This window comes from Cnephaeus nilssonii, assembly GCF_951640355.1.
Source record: "Cnephaeus nilssonii genome assembly, chromosome: 2".
Lineage (NCBI taxonomy): Eukaryota > Metazoa > Chordata > Mammalia > Chiroptera > Vespertilionidae > Cnephaeus > Cnephaeus nilssonii.
Window position 1 is genome coordinate 115,351,837 of NC_137073.1, and position 20,182 is coordinate 115,372,018.

A 20,182-nucleotide genomic window follows, 5' to 3' on the forward strand; every position below is an offset into this window, starting at 1 on the left:
TCCCCAGTAGGGGATGTGCAAGAGGCAGCCGATCAGTGATTCTCATCATTGATGTTTCAATCTCTCTCTCCCTCTCTGAAGTATATTTTTAAAAAAAGTTAAAGAAGTTCTCAGGACAAGGCTAGGGAAAAGGAGGAAGCAGGACCTGCCAGCTTCTGTCAGGTCACGCAGGGACTGGTTCCCCTCGGCAGCCCGTCTGCGAACCCCGTAAGGCCAGGTGGGTTTGGGCCTCTCTCCTCTGGACTAGGAGGTGCTGGGCGGTTGCAGGTGATCAGTGACTGTCGCTGGAACTGAGCACATCGCGCAGGTGTCTCGTCGCCGTGTCTGTTTCCATCCTAGAGGTGGCAGGCCTGGGTGGTTCTGCTGAAGGACTTGGCCCTCAGCACTCACTCACTGGGGTTTCTATCTCTACATGAAAGGGCTAGGGAACCAGGCGGTCACCATGTGAGGCAAGGAGAACTGTGGTGCTGCCCAGCCCTCTGGTCTGGCCATCTCTGCATGTACACCGCGTGTGTATGTGCACACAGTGCCCGACAGACACAGACTGCAGTGAGTAACCATCGGCAGGTGTCCTGAATGGTCTCCTTTTTAGGGCCAATTAACAGAAGTTTTAGCAGTTACTCCTCTGACGACCTGTGAGTTCTATGGGTGTTTGTGTCTTTGTTTTGTTTCTCATTCTCATCCTCCCTCCTCACCCCAACCCACCCCCCAACACACAAATGCAGTTTAATTCTTAGGGCTGCTCTCCTTTTCAAATGGGCAAGAGAAGGGGACTGTTATCAATACTTCTCTGGAAACAGACTTAAAGTAACAGGGTGGACTCTTGGCCCACCCAGGGCACAGCCCAGTGATGCTAACACGTTGAGGTGCGATCCCAGAATGGGCATTTATATTTTTTTCCTAATGTTGTTTTGAACTAGATTTTCTCTACTCTCTGCTCACCTATGAAATCCCTGGAGAAACACGTCAGATAAACCCATTTGCCCCTGATTGGATTAGTGTGAGGAACTGGCCGTCTTGTTCTTTAGCCATAAATGAGTCACTCTCTCCTCTCTTCATACCACGAGGTTGTGTTCTGATGGATGCAGGCGCTCTTGGACTGGGGGGGATCAGTCTAGACTCACCCGAACCAAACAGTGACCTTTTCAAGGTCCATGGGCAAGCAGGCCTGCCCTGTTCCCACTAAATAGTCACGTGTTAGAGCATGAAGACAATTCCTGGTGGGTGGACACTTAAAAAGCGTGTGCGGCACAGTAATGAGAGTCAGGTTGTTTATAATGTCAATACATCCCCAGATATAGACGTTTCCCTTTTTACTGCAGTGTTTTCTATACTCCAAGCTTAGGTAGTAGAATGTTTATGTGCGCTTAAATATTTAGCTAATGTATTTGTCAAAAAAGTAAATGAATTGATGTGCCATTTATCAGGAATGGGTGTGTATTTAGAAAATATATACTAGTTAGAAAGTCACGTTCAGGGAAAAGGAAGCTGCTGAGGTGATGTTTGGGAACAGAGTGTAAGCTCAGGGGACACTGTCTCTCGCCAGCAGTGGGGACTTCATTTTGGGTTGAGCATGAAGTTAGCGGCATCACCGGACACACGGCCGTGAAGGAGCAGCGGGGCAGCGGGCGCGTCCATTTTCATTGTGGAGGTGACAGTGACGTTCCATTCGATGGAGGGAGCAAACCCAGGCGGCCTCCTGCTGTCACCAGTGTCATGAGACTCCCCTCGGCCTTTATGTACGTCACAGTGTGTATAGAATTACATGCACTGTGTCGGACACACGTGTAAGTCAATATTCAAACCTGTACCGGAGGATAGCGAGGGTGCTTTGCCGAGCGTGAGGCTCTGTCATTGTCCTCATGGGGCTCAAAGGCTCTGTGACCACAGCCCTCAGTACAGAATGCATTTCCCTCGTGACCCAGTTCCCACGCCCGCAGACACCCTGGAGTCTGCACTCGGCACTGTGGGTGCGCCTGGTTTTTTCCTCTGACCCCTGTGAACCTTCAGCTGCTGGTCACGGCCCACTTCATGCGCTTTCTGGCCCCTAGTGACGCTCGACGGTCACTGCCACGTAGGCTGTGTACTCGTCCTGCAAACGACCTGCAGACCCGGACACAACAGGCCGGCCCCCACCCTCTGTACTGAGGCTGCCCTCCTCCTGCGCGGCTCACGCTCTCCCCTCTGCCAGCTCAGCCCACAGCATGGCCTCCTCTCTCGATGCCCTCCACGCAGTTCGCACCACACCCGTGGCAGCTGGAACCTCTGCATTCCAGCCTGACGTCTGCGGTAGCACTTGCCAGGGGCTCTCTGTCCCTCTCCTGCACACACACCGTCTCCACTTCCTCCTCCTTCCGTTCCTCCTTTTCTTTCTAAAGGAAACATTATAGGCTTTATTTATTTATCTTTATTAATTTTAGAGAGGAAAGGAGAGGGGAGAGACACACACATTGATGTGAGAGAGAAACAGCTGTTAGCTGCCTCCTGCACGCCCCCTACTGGGGATGGAGCCCGCAACCCCAGGCATGTGCCCTGACTGGGAATCGATCGGCCTGGTGGCTTTTTGGTGCACAGGACGATGCCCAACCAAGTAAGCCACACCAGCCAGGGCAAAAGGAAACATTACAAAAGATAAAAGTCCTTTGTAAAAAATGAAATACAGGAGAATAAGCAGAAAATAAAACCCACTGAGAGGGCCCCGGGCAGCTTGGCCCTGGGTAAGGGTGCCCCCGGGTGAGGCCTGGCTCCGGTGCCGTATCCCTGAGGGTGCTGTGGGCAGCCTGCTCCGAGGGGCCCGCTCACCCCTGGCCTCGCTGAAGGCAGAGTTCACCTGCTCAGGTGAGTCCAGTGGATTTTATAATAAAGGCTGAACTGGTCAACTTCAAAAAAATAAAAATAAAACCCACTCTAAACCAGCCCTCCAGAGATAACTGTGAATGTTTACACGTTTTTAGTTAATCATCTTTTGATCTCTAGAGCTACACACTTAGTTCGTAAAGCCAGGTCAAACGGAAGGATTCTGTCACCTGCTGGAACAGTCTGGACGTGGACGTGGTTAGTGAGTGTCGGCCGGAGCCAGGAGCCTTCACGGGAGCTCCAGGGCAGCCGTGCGGGAACCACGTGCCACCCGTGGGGAAGTGCAGTGGCTTCCCTCCCGGGAGGGAGAGGTGAGGGCCTTAGTGAAGGAGACGGGTGCGCAGAGCCGGCTGCGGCAGCTAGAGCCGCCCTCCCGGGCGAGCAGCACCATGTATTCTTCACAGTTTCCCGGGGGCAGGTCTGGACGCGGCGTGGTTGTGTCGTAATGCCCGGCTGAGCGCTTGTTCAGGGTTAGAGCCAGGATCTGAAGGAACCGCTTTGTTTCTTCTGAGCCGGGAGCGCGTCTGGGCGCAGTGCTGGCGGGCCGCCGGAACCCCTGGCGGGCTCTGCACCCCGTGCCCGGATCCGTCCCTGATGGGGCAGGAGCTTCCACTTTAACTAGTTTGGCTGCATAAAAAGGTTTGAGTCACTGCACTGAAATTCATAAACTCTTAAAAAATCCACGTACCAGACAGCCTTTGGGGCCTGCAGTGTGTGTTCATGTCTTTGCCCCGGAAATAAACTTCTGTAGAAAGCTTTGCCTCAGGAGGCTTGGAGTTTAAAGAGACCTTAACGCTGTGCGATTCCGTCTCGGCACTGAACGCCTAAGGAAACTGGGGAGATGAGGGAGCTCCCCGAGGATCGGGTGAGTCCGAGGAAGACGGGGCACCCCCTCTTCCCAGCAGAACGCTGACTGCAGGTGCACCCCCTTTTCAGGCCGGGGTGCGCTTGTGGGAGGGGCTCACTCGAGCCCCGGGCTCACCAAGCAGATGGCATGTTAGTCCTTGGCATTTACTCTCTAATGGCACACCCTGAAGCCAGTCTCTTTATAAAAACACATTTTGTTGTTTAAAGAGAAACACGCGGCGGTAATGTAATTAGGAAGCTGCCCAGCGGCGCCGTCTCTGCTAACGGCGTGTGCCGCGTCCCCGCCTGCCTGCTGGGCTCTCAGATAAGACGAGTGGCGCCCCCACGGAAGGGCTCCCCCAGGAGAACCTGCAGGAGCTCTGTCTCCAGGGAGGACATTCTTCTTCGTCATCCAAGCAGCTGAGTGTAATCCACCACAGAGTCCTGCAGAGCCCCCGGCTCCGCGGTGAAGACACGGGAGCCGTGTGGACACGCTGTGCGATGTCACTTACTCGTGGGCCTAAACCAGGGGTCCTCAAACTTTTTAAACGGGGCCAGTTCACTGTCTCTCAGACCGTTGGAGAGCCGGACTATAGTTTAAAAAAAATATATGAACAAATTCCTATGCACACTGCACATATCTTATTTTTAAGTAAAAAAAACAAAACGGCAAAAACACCCGCATGTGGCCCGTGGGCTGTAGTTTGAGGACGCCTGGCCTAAACGAACCAACTGGTAGAAACGGCAAGACGGTGGCTTCCGAGAGCAGGAGGGGGTGAGAGAGCTGGGTGAGGGACGGACCTGCCCTGGTAGATGCGTGGGTTCTGGGATCTCACGCACAGCACAGCGGTCATACACAGCAGCACACATTACAAACACCAAGCACCTGAGAAACTAGATAAATAAAAACAAGCAAAAGGGTGTCCAGGGAACTGTGCGAGGGATCTCGGCTGGAATCCCCCGTCCCCGAGCTGCAGCCACAGAGGAGCTATGCTGAGCGCACTGTGTCTGGGTCAGTGGGCGCGTGGCTCAGGCGCCTAAGGGGGCTCTCCCGCCCTCGTGCAGGAACCTCTCCAGGTGACACTGTCCGTCCGAGTAGGAGTGTGGCCCCCGGCAGCCCAGGCAGGTGCGTCTGTCGGGCAGCGTGTGCTCGCCGATTGCCCAGGCTCCCGTGGTGCCAGGTCAGACGCAGCCAGGGGTTGGCCATCGTCTCCTTGTGCCCGTTCGTGGGTGGTCGAGCCCAGCAAGCAGCAGCGTCGTATCAGGACCAGCGTCTTCTGTAGTCGTGTCCTTTTACAGTCACCCCTCTGTGTTCCCGTGGTCTTCAGCGTTTCTCTAACTATCTGGTTACTGGGCCTCTTGTTGGGTGAAAATTATTTCTTCAGGGAATCTCTGCCCTCAAAGTACTTTTAGATTAAAACAAACAAACAACAACTAATGAAAGAACTACACATCACGTAGGGAATGCTTATGTTCTCACTTTGTAACTAAGCAGAGCAAACAGCTGGCCTGGGCCCCAGGAAGAGAGAATCGCTGCAGGAGCAGCGGAACCAGAAAATGGAGGCTGCAGCCCGTCTGGCATCTGCTGGGCTGGGAGCTGGGAGCCCATGTGCAGTGAGCTGCCCTGAGGAGGCCCTGGTCGACTTCATGTGAAACACTGTATAGTCCGTGCAGAAATGTGGGGTCACCGTGGAGGCTCCCCAGGCTGTGACAGCCGTGTGTCCCTGGCTCCCGAGAGCCAGGCTGTGGCTTCATATTTTCCCACTGACAGTACTCAGCAGCCCAGAATTGCCTCCAGGGTTTAAATAGTCTATTTGCCTGTGCTCTCTCATGATATCTTTAAAATTATTAAGATGAGGGCTATTTATTTAAAAACTAATTCGCCTTAGACCACCTGGAAGGAGAAATGCTTGCATTTCCAGGCTTTGCAGCCTCCCCAGGGTCAGACAAGCACTTACTCTCTTGCCCGGGCAGGTGCAAAGCCCGCCGCCCCGGAGCACCTGGGAGATGCTGCCGACCTCTGCCTCTAGCACCTGTTTCCACGTTTTCACTTCCCGTCCCCTGTGAGCGTGGACATAGCACTCAGTGTCACATGATTCTCGTCCACTCCCAGGAGGAATCACGGCTTAGCCTGGAAACAGTGGGATCCTGTAGGCCCTTTGCCTCCGAGGTTCCAAAAAAACTTAAAAACAAGAATGTGAAATCAGGAGGCAGGGTCAGGCGTAACCACAATAGGACTCGTTGTGTAAGGTGAGGGCTGTGGAGAGGGTGTGTACTGGGTGGTTCTGAAGGACAGGCATCGTCACCCCTCTGCTCCCATGGATGGTAAGGACTGATGTTCCACTGAGCTGTCCAGTTGCATAGTAACAGCCACTTTCTCTTGGGACCTTTTCTCACTGGCCGCTTACACTTCAGCTGGGCATTAGCTATTGATTCCATTTTGGAAATCTGTAAACTGAGGCTCAGAGAGGTTAGGTGATATTTCTAAAGCCACACAGCATGTGAGTCGCAGAGCTGCTGTTGCCCAAACATTGCTGCTTTGGAAAAGGAAAACAAACAAACAAACAGAAAGAAAAAAACAGGAAGTCCCATTTATTGTGTTTGCAAGAAGCCTAATCCTTACCACAGCCTTCAGAAGGTAGACATTATTGTCTTTATTTTAGCTAGAAGGTGATGATTGGGAGAGTGTAATCACTCGGCCAGCTGGTCCTGGGCCCTGGATTGCATTTGCCGTCTACTGTGTCAGCTATGGATCCTGCTCTGAAGAAACGGGAACCCCCCCCCCCCCCCACCACCACCACCTCTCCGGTCCCAGACACCTCTGCACAGGCGCAGGGGGGTCATCACTGGCTGTCGGCCCTGCAGCCACCCAGCCTTGGGGGGGCGGGTCTGGTTGGAGCCTTTGCTGCCTGTTCTGGGGCAGCAGGAAAAGTCCTGTGCTCTAAGCAGAGCACCTGATGGGGAGCATTTTGAGTTGCATCCGTGAGAAAACAGTCACCAGCGTTGAGGGAAGCTCTGAGCTGCCTGCGCTGAGGTGTCTGCACCCCGGGTTCTGACAATGTTGAGCCCCATGGAAACCCCATGGGGGAGCGTGTCCCAAAGATCAGCCAGAAAGATGGCACAATGGTGACTCTCTCTGCCTTTGTGTTCATCGTTCTCACCAAGCACCTCACGGGTAAAGACGCCTTTACTCGGTTTGTGTATTTTACTCGGATCCGGAAGCGTCCTCTGAGACTTAGGTAATTTTACTGAAAAGGTCCCAGCTTGCCTGAGCAGAAACCAGCTGTGGGGGTCTCACCGCTGTGGTCAGAGCTCCGCCCCCCCTGCCCCCAGGGAGGGCAGTTACCATGGAAACACTTCCAGAAATAATAGGTCAAGTTCTATCCTTCTGCCTCGGGCTCAGTCTGGTAGGTTTTAGTCAGAAGTGGATGCCGTTGTAAGTGAAGACCTAGAACCCCTGGTGGGAAGAGCCGGTCGGGGGCCCGGTCGGGGGCCGTGGGCAGGGAGGCCCGTTTTTTCCTCTTTTCTAAAGCGTGGGCTTGCTTTCCGGTGCCTGAGCATCTGAGAGCGTGTGAGTGAATTCAGCCTGACTTTGCACGAGGTCAGCAGGGAAGCAGGGTTTGTCAGTTTTCACAGAAGATTAACTGCCTGAGGTAAGGGAAAGCGTTTTTATTTTATTCCAAAAATAAATGTTCACCAGGAAAGCATAAAGTATTTAAGCATCCTGTTTCCTCCCTATTTTTAAAGCCCAGTCCGCGCTGCTCTGTGCCTGCCTCTTTATGGAAATGAAAACAGTAAACGCAGCTTTGGGGAAGGGACCGTCGTACCCGAGAAGTGCCGAGTGCAGGCAGCGTGCGAGGTTTCCCGTGGCAGCGGCTCAGCCTCTGGGGACCCGAGGGAGCAGCGTGTCCCTCTGCCACGGGCCGCAGTGTTGCTCTAACATCTGCACATACGTGCTGAGATGGGAAGATCTGCTTCTTTATTTTTTATTGATTTTTAGAGAGAGAGGAAGGAAGAGGGAGAGAGTAACAGCAATGTTAGAGCAGAATACGGATCAGCTGCCTCCTGTACGCCCCGCCCCCCCGGGAATCAAGCCCACACCTGGGCATGTGCCCTGACCAGGATTGAACTGGCAGTCTTTGGCTGTATGGGACTGTGCACAGGCAACTGAGCCACACCGGCCAGGGTCTTAAGACAATAAGATACATCACCTCACCTTTTCTGACCAGAATTTATTTTACATAAACGGAATATATTAATACATTTTAGCATAACTACATGAATTCATGCCGGGAAACTATGTTAAACTACTTCACAAATTACTGCTAATTTTCTGTATTTTCTCTTCTGTTAAGCAGTGAGTGGGTGTGTGGGAAGATGTGACATTTATATTGCTTTTGCCCTGATCATAAAGATTGCAAACCGGGGTCCTCGGGTCCTCGGGCTGCCGTAATGAAGTCCCAGCTGGGTGCCTTAAAGCTGCAGACACTGGTTGACTCGTGGTTCTGAAGCTACCAACCTTTATGAAGGTGTCGGCAGGGCCGGTTCTGTCAGGCGCGGGCGGAACGGGCCCCAGGCTCGGTGTCCTTGGCTTGTGGCTGCACCATTGGACTCTGCCTCTGCCGTCACATGGCTCCCGTGGGGCTGTGTCTCTTTTCTCTTCTTAAAGGGCTATGTCAGAGGATCCGGGCCACCTCCTCCATGTGAACTCAGCTTGCTCCACCTGCAAAGACCCTGTTCCCAAATGAGGTCACAGTCACAGTTTCCTAACAGACCCCTGGCAGTGGCTGTGATGGACAGCTCCCCACTGAGCCGGTGGTGGGGTCTCGGTCGCCATTTTATTTTATATATATTTTTAAATATATTTTATTAATTTTTACGGAGAGAAAGGGAGAAGGATAGAGAGTTAGAAACATCGATTAGAGAGAAACATCGATCAGCTGTCTCCTGCACACTCCCTACTGGGTATGTGCCCACAACCAAGGTACATGCCCTTGACCAGAATCAAACCTGGGACCCTTGAGTCCGCAGGCCAACGCTCTATCCACTGAGCCAAACCAGTTAGGGCTCGGTTGCCATTTTAAATTGCTATCCTCTCTGGTTCTTTAGAAATAATGTTTTCACAAGTTACCTCATCTTTCGTAGACATGTAGGGAATGTGACATTCTGATTAATGAAACGCTTTTATGTGTAGAAGTTTAAAATATACAAAAATATATCTAGAATAGATAAAATGAAATTAACATGTACCTGGCACAGTCCCTAACTGGTAATAGGCATTCACTAAATGTTTATTGAATGAATGAATGAATGAATGAATCAGTCATTATATAATTAAGATACCGAGTGTAATTTCATCTTTCGTTGATAATTCAGGAGAATTGCTACAGGTGAAATGTAGCCAAGTCCAGGTGAAGGGGTCCCTGCTGCTTGAATGCTGATGCCCACGGGCTGTGCATTTGGAGCCACTGGCTGGAGACGCAATATGTCTGTGCTGCCTCTCCTCAGCCTCCAGTCCGTGGCCTTCCTTGTTGGATTGGTACATGCTGCTTCCTTTAACGCATTTCCATTACTTTTGTTTACCATTCAACAGCAATGTGTTTTGGTTTGGTTTCTCCAACTATAAAATTACCCACTTTATCGTGTACAGGATTGCCTGCCCTTCAATCTACTCTTCTCTGTCTGGACATTCAATAAATGTGTTTTGATTGTGGTGATAGTATTTGAGTTATGTTTCTTTACTAATGGCTACTTCCATTTTCCGTGTAATCCAATACAGAGGAAAGGAACCGCCAAGACAGAAAACAATTACAGGAGAGCCCAGACCTCACAATGAAAGCCGTCTCCTCGGTGTTAGAACTGCCTCTTGTCTCCGCAGGACCTCCGCGGGGATGGAAAATGCAGCACAGAGTTTAAAAGAAAAAGCACGTTGTAGCAGAGAAATAAATTCAAGACAAAGACAAAAATGCCAAAATTCAGACGGAAATGTTCCCAGCTTCTACGTTTCAAGCTGCGAATGTTTCCCATTTCACAGTCCTTTTCTTGACAGATAGTCAAGTGTTTGCTAATCAAACCTGTCATTAAAGCCGAACATTTCTTCTGAAAACCTGATTGAGAATCAAAACATTTAAACCAACTGAAGAGATTTATTTTCTTAGAGAGGGAGACAAAAACAGCTCCTGGGAGAAAGCTGTCGTTTCGTCCTACTCTGTCCCTTGTTTTCTCCGCAGGAGAGTTCCAGGTGGTTTCCATCGCAGGAGCCCGTGTTCATGGGAAACAGGCAGGTGGCCCGTTATTAGGATCCGCTGGGCAGGGGAGCAGCCGCGCCCGGGCTTGGAGCCATTTCCCAGCAAAGGAAGGGGAGGGCCGCTCCCCCACCTCCCACGGCCACGTGTGGCTACGGAGGGGCAGGTGCCAACTGTTCCTTTTCTAATGTCACCTCCGTCCTCGTCAGTAAATGGCCGGGGCAGTGAAGCGCTGTCTGACCTCGTTTTCTCCCGATGTCACCGGAGAGGAAAGCTAATGAGCTCGTCATCCTGACAGTGTTTCAATACCAAAACCAGCCCAGGCCAGCGAGTCTTTCACCAGCTTCGTCCTCTCCCCTGCCCTTGGAGGGAACGCTGCATTTCGCACTCACTCCCCGGCTCGGTGCGTGTCCCGTGCTCCCGAGAGCTTTCCGTGACAGTGACTCCAGTTAGTTCCACGGTGTTTCTGGGTTTAAGACAAATGGGTCCTGCCCCTGCTGGGCCTTCAGAGCTTCTAGAAGCTTTGATGTTCGTTCCCGAACGCCTGTTTGTCCTCTCTCGTGTTTAATTGCGACACGTGATGGCTCTCTGCCTGTGGTTTCCTGTAACGTTTCCGTCGTGGTTTGGCCCCGCAAAGCCTCCGCGTGCTCCTTGCGGAATTGGTGTGTGGATGACACCGGGCTGGTTCTTTGCTGTCAAAATCACATGAACGTCTTTGAGGGGAGTCGTGGGGAAGAGGTCAGGGGAAGAGGGCATCATCATCATCCCCGCACGACGCTAGGCCCCGACGAGGACATGCCTGACGGGAGAGAGGGCACCGCGCCCCAGCTCCACTCCCGGCTGCTTCTCAGATGGGAGGGGGCTCGGGTGCTGTGCAGAGGGCGGGAGGGGGTGGGGGTTCTTGCCTGTAAGGGAGCTGCTCAGTTCTGCCAGAGGATCTTTTACCTGGAGAAGAAGAAAGTCATTTAAAGTTAATTAACAGTAGAAAAAAGGGAAATTTATAGATAATTTTCTGGAAAATCTGAACTCAAGTCACTGTGGGAGTGTTAAGACAGAATGAGTTGTTATGAGGGGTTCTGTTCCCTAATGAGCTAAAATATATCACCCAGTCTCCACCTACACCTTATTTCCCAAACATAGTCTTTGGAATTTGTTCAAGATTGGCTTCTTTCTGCCGAATAAATGTGTGTATTTGTCCCAATTACATGCAGTTTATGATATCCATGTTTTCTCTAATATATATAAAACTAGAGGCCCGATGCATGAAGATTTGTACAAGAATGGGCCTTCCTTCCCCTGGCTGCCGGCACCGCCTTCTCTCCGGCCGGAGCCACCTTTCCACCTTCCCACACTGCCCAGAGGCCTGGAGCTGCTGGGGTGGTGCAGAATGCCATCCCGCCCAGCCCTCCGTCGCTCAGCGCCTGCGTGTGCAAATTAACCCACCATCTTTGTTGGGTTAATTTGCAAACTCACTCCTGATTGGCTGGTGGGTCAATTTGCATCTTACTCTTTTATTAGTGTAGATACCAAGAAAAGTACAAAAGATGTTTAAATAATGGCTAGGTAGCTTCTGTATAGATGTGAAACTATGCAATATTATCTTTTTTTAAAATATATTTTATTGATTTTTTTTTTTTTACAGAGAGGAAGGGAGAGGGATAGAGAGTTTGAAACATCAATTAGAGAGAAACATCAATCAGCTGCCTCCTGCACACCCCCTACTGGGGATGTGCTCGAAACCAAGGTACATGCATGCCCTTGACCGGAATCGAACCTGGGACCCTTCAGTCTGCAGGCCGACACTCTGTCCACTGAGCCAAACCGTTTAGGGCTGTCTTTCTATTATTATACTTGGGATTCAACTCTTTTATAAAATAATTAGCTATTTATGTGCCTGTTTACAAAACATTTTAAAATTAGAATATTTAACCTTATCCGTATGATTTCTAACACCACTTATGATATTGAAGATATCACCCTTGGTCTCGGGTACAGTGCGAACGTGTTTCCAGCTTGTCATTTGATTGTCTCACTCCATTTTGCTCATAGGATCTTTCTGTATCTGAGGAATTGCCTGAGTGCCCTGTGATGGAATCTGTGCTTGTCTTCCCGCCTCGGTGGGTTCTGAAAGCTCTCCACACAGGGTTGCTTTATTTTTGCTCTTTTGGGTTCCATGCTGCGTTCATCTGACCTTTGGAGCCTTATTTCCCTGATGTTATCGAATGAGCACCTCTAACCAGGGGAGCCTGATCCCCGTCCACCGCGGCCTCTCGGGCGCCGTGAAAGTCACTCCCTCAGCTGGTCGTCAGCTCCCCCAAATCATGTTCAGATTTCTTCAGTCTGGTCCCACCACCTTCTCTGAACTCAGACTGAACCACTCCAATCAGGGGACATCGTGAGCAGCCCTGAGACCCCGCTGCTCGCCCAGGGTGGGGTAGTGTCCCAGCGGGAGGAGGAGAGACGAGCCATCCCCACAGGGAGACCAGGAGGTGCTGGCTTCACTCTATGATAAGGAACCTGTTTGTGGGGCACCCGACACACCAGCTTTCCCTTCAGGCCTGTTGAGTGTTGGGGTAACTGGGGAGCACACTGAGTATGACGGAGAAGGGGAGAAGGCTGCAGGCAGGGGAAGATCACACTTCTGCACAAACTGGGTTCCAAGCACCAGTCTGTGGAGGGAGTCCGGGCCGTCTGGGGTGAGGGGACCACGGCGTCCCAGGCCCTGTGTGCTGCTGAGTGGGCAGTAGTGCCTCGAGCTACAGGACAGGCCCTGTGACCCACACAGGCTATTCCGGCGACGCCCAGACTGGCTCTCCCAGGCCATCTCCCCTGTGGCTGGGCTGTCTCCTCCCACTGGGTGTGTGCCAGGCCCACGCGCTCCGTGTCCTTAACCCTGCGGAGCAGCTGGGCTTGCAGCGCGGGTCCCGGGACCGAGGGACAGGCAGGAGCTCCAGGTCTGTCTGAGGCCGACACCCGCACAGAGAAGGGGTCTGACCTCACTTTACGGCGGAATAAACCGAGAGCCAGCGCTCGCTCGTACACGCGGAGACCTTCCCATAGCGCAGCCCCCACAGTGACGCACTGGCAGTCACCCAGGACGAAGCCAACGCAACCTTCTGTCTTAACCTGCACGGGGCACCGCGGAATTGGATGTGTATAATCTTTCTTTTCACTTCATTTCCTACAGTGAGCTGCTGCCAGTGGGAGTGAACTAGGAGAAGGTGCTTTGAGCTGGATCTTCAGACCTAACCCATGAAAATGACTCAGAAGGACATGACTGAGGCAGATAGCAGCTATGCGTGGCTGCTACAGCTAGACTCCACTGGGCCTGTTGGGGGTCATTCATCATGTTCCAAACATGCATGGCCTGGTTTTCAGAGCTTGTCCCGTTCTTTCCAGGACACGGCGGGCCAGGAGCGGTACCGGACCATCACCACGGCCTACTACCGCGGGGCCATGGGCTTCATCCTGATGTACGACATCACCAACGGGGAGTCCTTCAACGCCGTGCAGGACTGGTGAGTGGCTGGCACCCCCCAGCGAGGCCTCCTCAGCGGCTCCCCCTCAGTGGCTGCCCACGGGTAGCGTGTTCTCACACGTGTCCTCTAGGGCAGCCACGCCCCAACAGTGCCCCGAGTGGCATGTAGTGCCCGATGGGACCGATCATGGTGGTGTCCTACACGCGGTCCCTCAGTGCCTGGCGTCCTGTCCCTCTGGCTCTGTGGGGCCGGGCCCATCACTGCGATTCCAAAACAGTGCGTGACGGGCGGTCATTGGCTGCCTTGGGGGCTGGGGCCTGAACCTCGGCCTCGTGGGCCTGGGGGCCCAGACCGGCCCCACTGGCTTTGCGAGCAAAGCTGTATTAGAACGGCCGGGCTCGTGGCCTTCTGTGGGAGGGACCCCACACGGCAGCTCGCTGCAGCCAGGGCGCCGTGTGCCCACGTCGATACAGGTTTTCTTTAAATTGAAACGTTTCAAAGGTCTGGGACGCAGGGAAAGGTAACCCAGAGCCTGTTCTGACCCAGGCGCATCGCACGTCTGAACCCTGTGTGGCTGCGTGGTGTGCATGGGGCTCCCGCCTAGGATGGCCCTGCCTGGTCGCCAGCTGGGGGCCCCGCCCCTGAGTCCAGTCCACAGGGCTGACGGGCAGGTTCTCTGCGGAAGAGCCAGTTTAGCTCCAACTTTGGGGGATCAGGAGGTCCCTGAGTTCATTAACACGAGTGGGCCAGGCTGGGGTCAGCGCCTTGAGTCCCGAATCAGAGGTGCCTCTCGCCCAGCGGGACTCAGAGTCTCCCCACTGGGGCTCAGCGTCGCCCCTGCTAGGACTCAGGGTCTCCGACACCAAGGGCATTTCCACCTGCCTCAGCCCCGCTGGCCCGCGCTCCCGAGCTCCCGTCCTAAGAGCGAGGCCCCCGCGGCTGCATTTGCCGGGACTGTCGCTGGCTGACGCCCACCTCAGCCATCTACAGGCCGCGCTTTGTGGCAGGATGCAGAGCTATCGATAGGATGGCTGTTTTAAGGCAGGAAACCTGGTGGGCAGGTGGATGTTTTTAGAAACCACCAGACCAAGGGTAGAAGTCTGACCCATCTTCCCGCCGTTTTAGTAACTCGCTCTGTGCCGTTCAGGGCACCTTAACTAGGAAGAACTTCACCTTCAAACATGCACACCTTCAGTTTTTCTCCCCTTTTTCTCCAAGAGCAAATAACACACTGAAATGCAGGTGACCTCCGTCAGACATGAAAGGGCTTTAGCCTGAGGGCCGCTGAGAGGGGTGGGCATTTGCTCAGTGTTTCCTGACCTCGGTCAAGGTCAAAGGTCCTCTCAGCTCCCCGTCTGGGTCTGCTGCAGCTCCGAGGGGCAGTGACGGGGTGACCCCAAGTTTCCACTCCCACCTGGGCATCAGGGAGTCTCTCCTGTCCCGGGATCTGAGCAGTGACGTTTCTTTTTTTCTTTTTTCTTTTTTTTAACGGAGAGAGAGGGAGAGAGACAGAAACATTGTTGAGAGAGAAACAATGATTGGCTGCCTCCTGCACAGCCTCCAGCGGGATAGAGCCCGAAACCCAGGCTTTGCCCCACCCAGGAATCGCCCCGGTGACGTCTTGGTGTCTGGGTGCTGTTTTCTAGTTTCTAACCACTGAGCCATGCCGGCTGCTCTGATGGGTGTGGGACATGCTCCCTGTACAGACAGCCCAACCTGCACTCGCCTTTGTACTTAGAAGACACGTGGCTCCTTTCAGAAACTGAAATGAGAGCCCAAGCACATCGCGTGCCCTGCACGGGCTCTTCCACGTGTGAGCCCAGGCGCGGACACTTTTCTGGGGGGCGGGGGGATGACCCAGAAGCTAGCTCTTGGTGTGGAGACAGCGTGAAGTGGGCGTTAGGGTTAGCGTGCAGACTGTCCGAGGGGGAGCCGAGGGCGGGAGCTCCTGCCTGGCTGAGCTCTGAAGGCGGGAAGCAAGGGCTGGAAGTGCGTCCTGGGGCTCTGCCCGCCCTCACGAGGCTGTGGGGGACGTGAAGGTCAGAGACAGACCTGGACTCTCGGGGGGAAGCATTTCCTACACATGTTGCTGCTCCTTCTGCGTCACCCGCTCTCTGAAACAGACTTTGTCTGTGTGGTTTGTGTCACAGTATTTATTGCAGATACTGGCGTCTTCTCCTGGGACTCCCTGGGGTGTCTCCGTTTTAATAGACCTTCTTCCCTGTTAAGTTAGCTGCCTGTCTTTGGGGGGGGGGGGGTCAGTCTTGAGGGACACTGTGAAGAGAGTGCGTGCTCAAGCCCTGGGCGCCCCGCTGGCTCCTGGGTGGCTTGGTGGTGCCGTTGCCTCAGGCGACCCTGTGGGAGGAGGATCCAGTTAGAGAACAGCCTGGGCTTTGAATGGGCCGCTCGCTGTGGCTGCCTGGACCTCACAGGCGCGTTCAGGTCCTCGTCCACGGGATCTCCGTCCAGCCTGCTGCCCCACAGTGAGCGCGCTCAGTCCCAGCACAGACGCTGGGCCCACCTTCTAACACGCGGGCAGGGCAGTGAGGGGGTGCCCTCTGCAGCCGTCCTGGGAAGTGAGCAGAGAGGCTGCGTCACAGGTCTACACGGTGCAGTCCCAGCCTGCTCTCGTGTTTCTCACCTGACGCCTTCCGCCCAGCGTGGGGTCCTGGCCCTGGTGGGGCTCCGACCCGCGGGTGGAACAGCAGTTCCGTTCGTTAAGGTAATTATCCAGTGACCGGTCGTAAACCACACCCTGCACACCCTCCCACATAAATAAATAGACATTAAAGGGAACTATTCAAAAGAGGAAATTAGAAAATAGCACATTTGTCCCAGGAGGGTCCTCTCTAGTCCTGGCGCACGGCGTGGGACTCGTTAGATTCAGACAAAACTGGGCTGTGGCCACTTGGCTGTCCCTCCTGCACCACCGTTCCCAAACCCGGAGCATGAGTCACGCACTCCACGCATCCCCACAAGTGCCCCGGTCCCCGCTGCTCCCTCCTAGTGTAGTGTGCCCTATGACCTAATTTTGATCTATAAATATCACCGATTTTTAGGATACTTTTCATTCCCAAAGCAACCACCAGGGGGTGCCAGTGAGGGAAGAGAGGTTGCAGGGCCTGAGTGGTTGCTCGGTGGTTCCCACACGTTTTCAGTCCTCACAGCAACTACAAGATGTGAGTCGTCACAAAGTACGCGTCTGCCCAGAGCCAGCGGAGGCGAAAGGCGCGGTCCTCCAGGGGCTGCCTGACCCCTCACTTCAGACACTAGTTATACATGGGGGTCCCAGGGCCCCCTCACTCCTGACCCCCTGGCTGTACCTTCAGGCTTTCCCATGAACACTTTAGATTTGATCATCACTAGGATGACCTACAGAATTCAGGAAAGTGCTGCCCTTACCACTGTGGTTTGTTTTATTATAACAAAAGGATACGTCTCAGAACTAGCCAAAGGGAGCGATGGCTACGGCGAGATTGGGAGGGTCCAGGTGGGGGCCCTGTGGTCCTCAGGGAGACGTTGCCAACCAGGGGTTCCCCAGGTCTGATGCCCAACCTTCATGGGGCTTCACTACGGAGGGTGACTGGTTGCACCATTGCCCCAGGCTGACCTCCTCCTGAGAAGGCAGCCTGGGGTCATGGGACTCAGAGTGCCAACCGTCTGGTCACATGGTTGGTCTTCCTGGCATGACCACCCCTCACCAGTTCCGATTTCATTAGCATAAACTATCAGGTGAGTCATCTCATTAGCATTAACTATCAGGTGAGTCATCTCATTAGCATAAACCATCAGGTGAGTCATCTCATTAGCATTAACTGTCAGGTGAGTCATCTCATTAGCATAAACCATCAGGTGAGTCATCTCATTAGCATTAACTATCAGGTGGGTCATCTCATTAGCATTAACTATCAGGTGGGTCATCTCATTAGCATAAACCATCAGGTGGGTCATCATTAGCATAAACCATCAGGTGTGCTTTAGAGAGCCATCATGAATAACAGACACTCCATTCACTTTGGCTTTAGAGGTTACGTGGGGACGAAGACTGACCAGACTCTTTATTATAAAGCATTCCTTTATTTATTTATAAATAATGAGCACATACTATTGTGCCAATCTATAATGCACATTACAAAACACAGAAAACTAGATGCTAAAAGTGATGCATTGAATATGAATAGAGTTTTGAAGAACATAGTATAGTATTGTATTGCATTTCTGTGGAAGAGCACTTTGTAGAAAACGTTCCTAAAGGCTGACCGGAGTGGTGCTCACCCGCCACGGCCACGCCCGCCATGACGACACCTGTTGGCTTCCCACATATTCAAATCAGTTTCCTTGGCCCTGAGTGAACCGTAGAGATGAGGCAGGTGTGACAGGGTCCTGGGGATACAGCCCTTCAGATGCAGATGTCAAAATGTCAGAACACTCCTTTTTATGAGCAAGTCGTAGAACAACCAATATTTCTATCTCTGGTTCCATCCCTAACCCCACCTCTCATCCAACGCCTACCCTCAGCCTGCATCCTCTGGGTCGCTCTGGGCTTGGTCCTGAACGTGGCATCTTTGATAGATTTGTTACCTGGCGTTCAGGAGTGAAGGACAGCCCAGCACTCCTGATTGCATATCAAATAATTAAGCAATGTGAAAAATGGACGCTCTGCTGGAATTAAAATTATTTTCTTATCTTTCCCTACTTCATAAACTGATAACTTTAAAAATGTATATTAATATGGTAATTTATGTAAATCTTTGTCTTCACAGTTTATATCCAGAGCTGAGTCCTTTCTAAATTGCTAGAGCACAGAATTTTACAGCCCATCAGCTTATGATATGAAAATTTCCAACACTGACTTAATGTATGTAGCTGGATAAAACAACTTATTTTAGGGAAAATTTCTTTAAGCCAGAAGGAAAGGTTGTCTTTAAAAAAGTTCCCTCAATTGGAAACCAAAGGAGTCAGGGCCCCGGAGGGAGGAGAAAGGCAGGAAGGGCTGGATGGTGGGCGGAGTCGTCTGAGGGGCCAGAGGTGGCCGGGCCTAGGTGGTGGGGCTGCTAGGCTTCACAACCCAACAGGGTCCTCGCCTCAGCGTGCGGCAAGCCCCACACAGACTGGCACCTGGGGGACTCCACCCGTCTGCTCGCCTCACCTGAGTGTCTTTAAGGAGGGAGAGATTCCTGCGGACCAGGAGGCTGTGCGCAGCGGAGAGGTCTGTGTGCCTGGCATCTGCCGACACTGAGGCCTGTCCTGGACGGGGCCGGGGGGCAGGTCTCCATTGTGGGACCCCAGCAGCGCCTGACGTCCGAATCGCTGCCCTGGGCCTGGCACCAGGACTGGCACCATCGCCCGGGGGTCCTAACGAGACCGGCGGGGCGACGAGAGCTCTAACCCGGCCGTTCTAGTCTCGTCGGACCGAACTGGACTCTGACGTGTTCATCTAACCCTTGGGGAGGCGAACCTTATGGAGCTGCTGGCTGTGGCATGTTCAGGTTGGCAGACTGGTCTTTATGACCCAACTGTACAAACAGCCGTGAAGATGGACAACTCGGTCCCGGGTGTTTTTACTTTGGACGGATCTCGGTGCTACGTCGTCCCCCCGTTGACTGAGAAATCCAGTGGCTCAGGTGGAGACGCAGCGTGTGTAACAGGGCCAGCGGGACTCGGGGCCCACGGCCTGGGCCCAGCAGCAAGGACAGGACCTGCCGCCCAGCCAGCTGCCTCCTGAGGCCGGGTGAGGAACGGGCAGAGGTGCCGGGTCCCAGCCAGGGCACAGACAGACCACACGGGGCTGTTTCCACTCCTGGGATCAGGTCCCGGAGGCTCTGAGGGGATGTTCTTAGTGGGAGGCACTGTTCAGAGCTCTCTAAGGGCTAAGAAACGTGGAATAAGTAACTGATTGGATGATTGAAAACGTAACTCGAGGGGCCAGTCCTGTGTGGGGAGCAGCAGGAGGCTGGGACACTCCCTCAGGAATCTGGAGTCCGTGGAGTAGAGAGCAGCGAGGTGCTGGGACCGGGAGGGCAGCTCCCGGTGCCCGGTGTCCCGCACGTGGCCCATCCGAGGCGCAGAGGCCAGCAGTTCTTGGCCACGAGGCCCGCGTGGGCACTGGGCTGGGCCTTGTGAGCAGCTGGACGCGCTCGGGCACAGGCTGGGCTCCCGGAGTGATGCCGCCAGCACGGGAGGAACGGACTTAGTCATCGCGTCCTGTGCCGAGGGCGGTCATCTCCGTGTCAAACATGAAAACTCCTCCCCTGCTGCCTCGTGATGTGAAACAAACCCAGCCCAGCAAAAACCCTGTGTGTGTGTGTGTGTGTGTGTGTGTGTGTGTGTAACTGTATATGTTTAGAGAGAAAGAAAAAATACACAAACGTAGAAAATATGTAAACTTGGAGGGGGTTGTTTTGGTTTTGTGTTTCGCTAAATGACAACAGATTTTTAATGACTGTGAGCGGACTTGGTAGGGTCGGCCTTAATTGCCATTTGCTGAGTAACCATGGTGACCGGCATCTTGCTTCTGATCCCATTAATCTCGCTGAGTTTAAAGTAAATCCCAAAGGAGCTGCTGCAGTGACTGGGAAATAAATCATCGTTTCACACGCACATTAAGTGGTGGCAGCCACCTTCTGTACACGTGTGTCCGTGTCCAACAAAGAAGTGAGGTGGTCCCTAAGGAGGGGATTGAAAGCCTCCGCCAAGCAGGTTCGTTTTACGAAATCAGGGAATGATCCAAATGGGGAACACGTGGAAACATGCAGG

At 53.2% G+C, this 20,182-nt stretch overlaps 1 protein-coding gene across 2 annotated transcripts in view; it reads left to right on the forward strand.

Moving 5' to 3' along the window:
• The window catches only part of RAB3C (RAB3C, member RAS oncogene family), a gene marked incomplete at both ends in the record, with an annotated part of 43,055 nt that overhangs the window by 15,930 nt on the left and 6,943 nt on the right, over positions 1 to 20,182 (forward strand). For both annotated transcript variants that reach the window (XM_079761770.1, XM_079761771.1), the window contains one exon: positions 13,347 to 13,465. In XM_079761770.1, the coding sequence (XP_079617896.1) occupies positions 13,347 to 13,465 (119 nt within the window). The remainder of the gene's footprint in view (positions 1 to 13,346; positions 13,466 to 20,182) is intronic.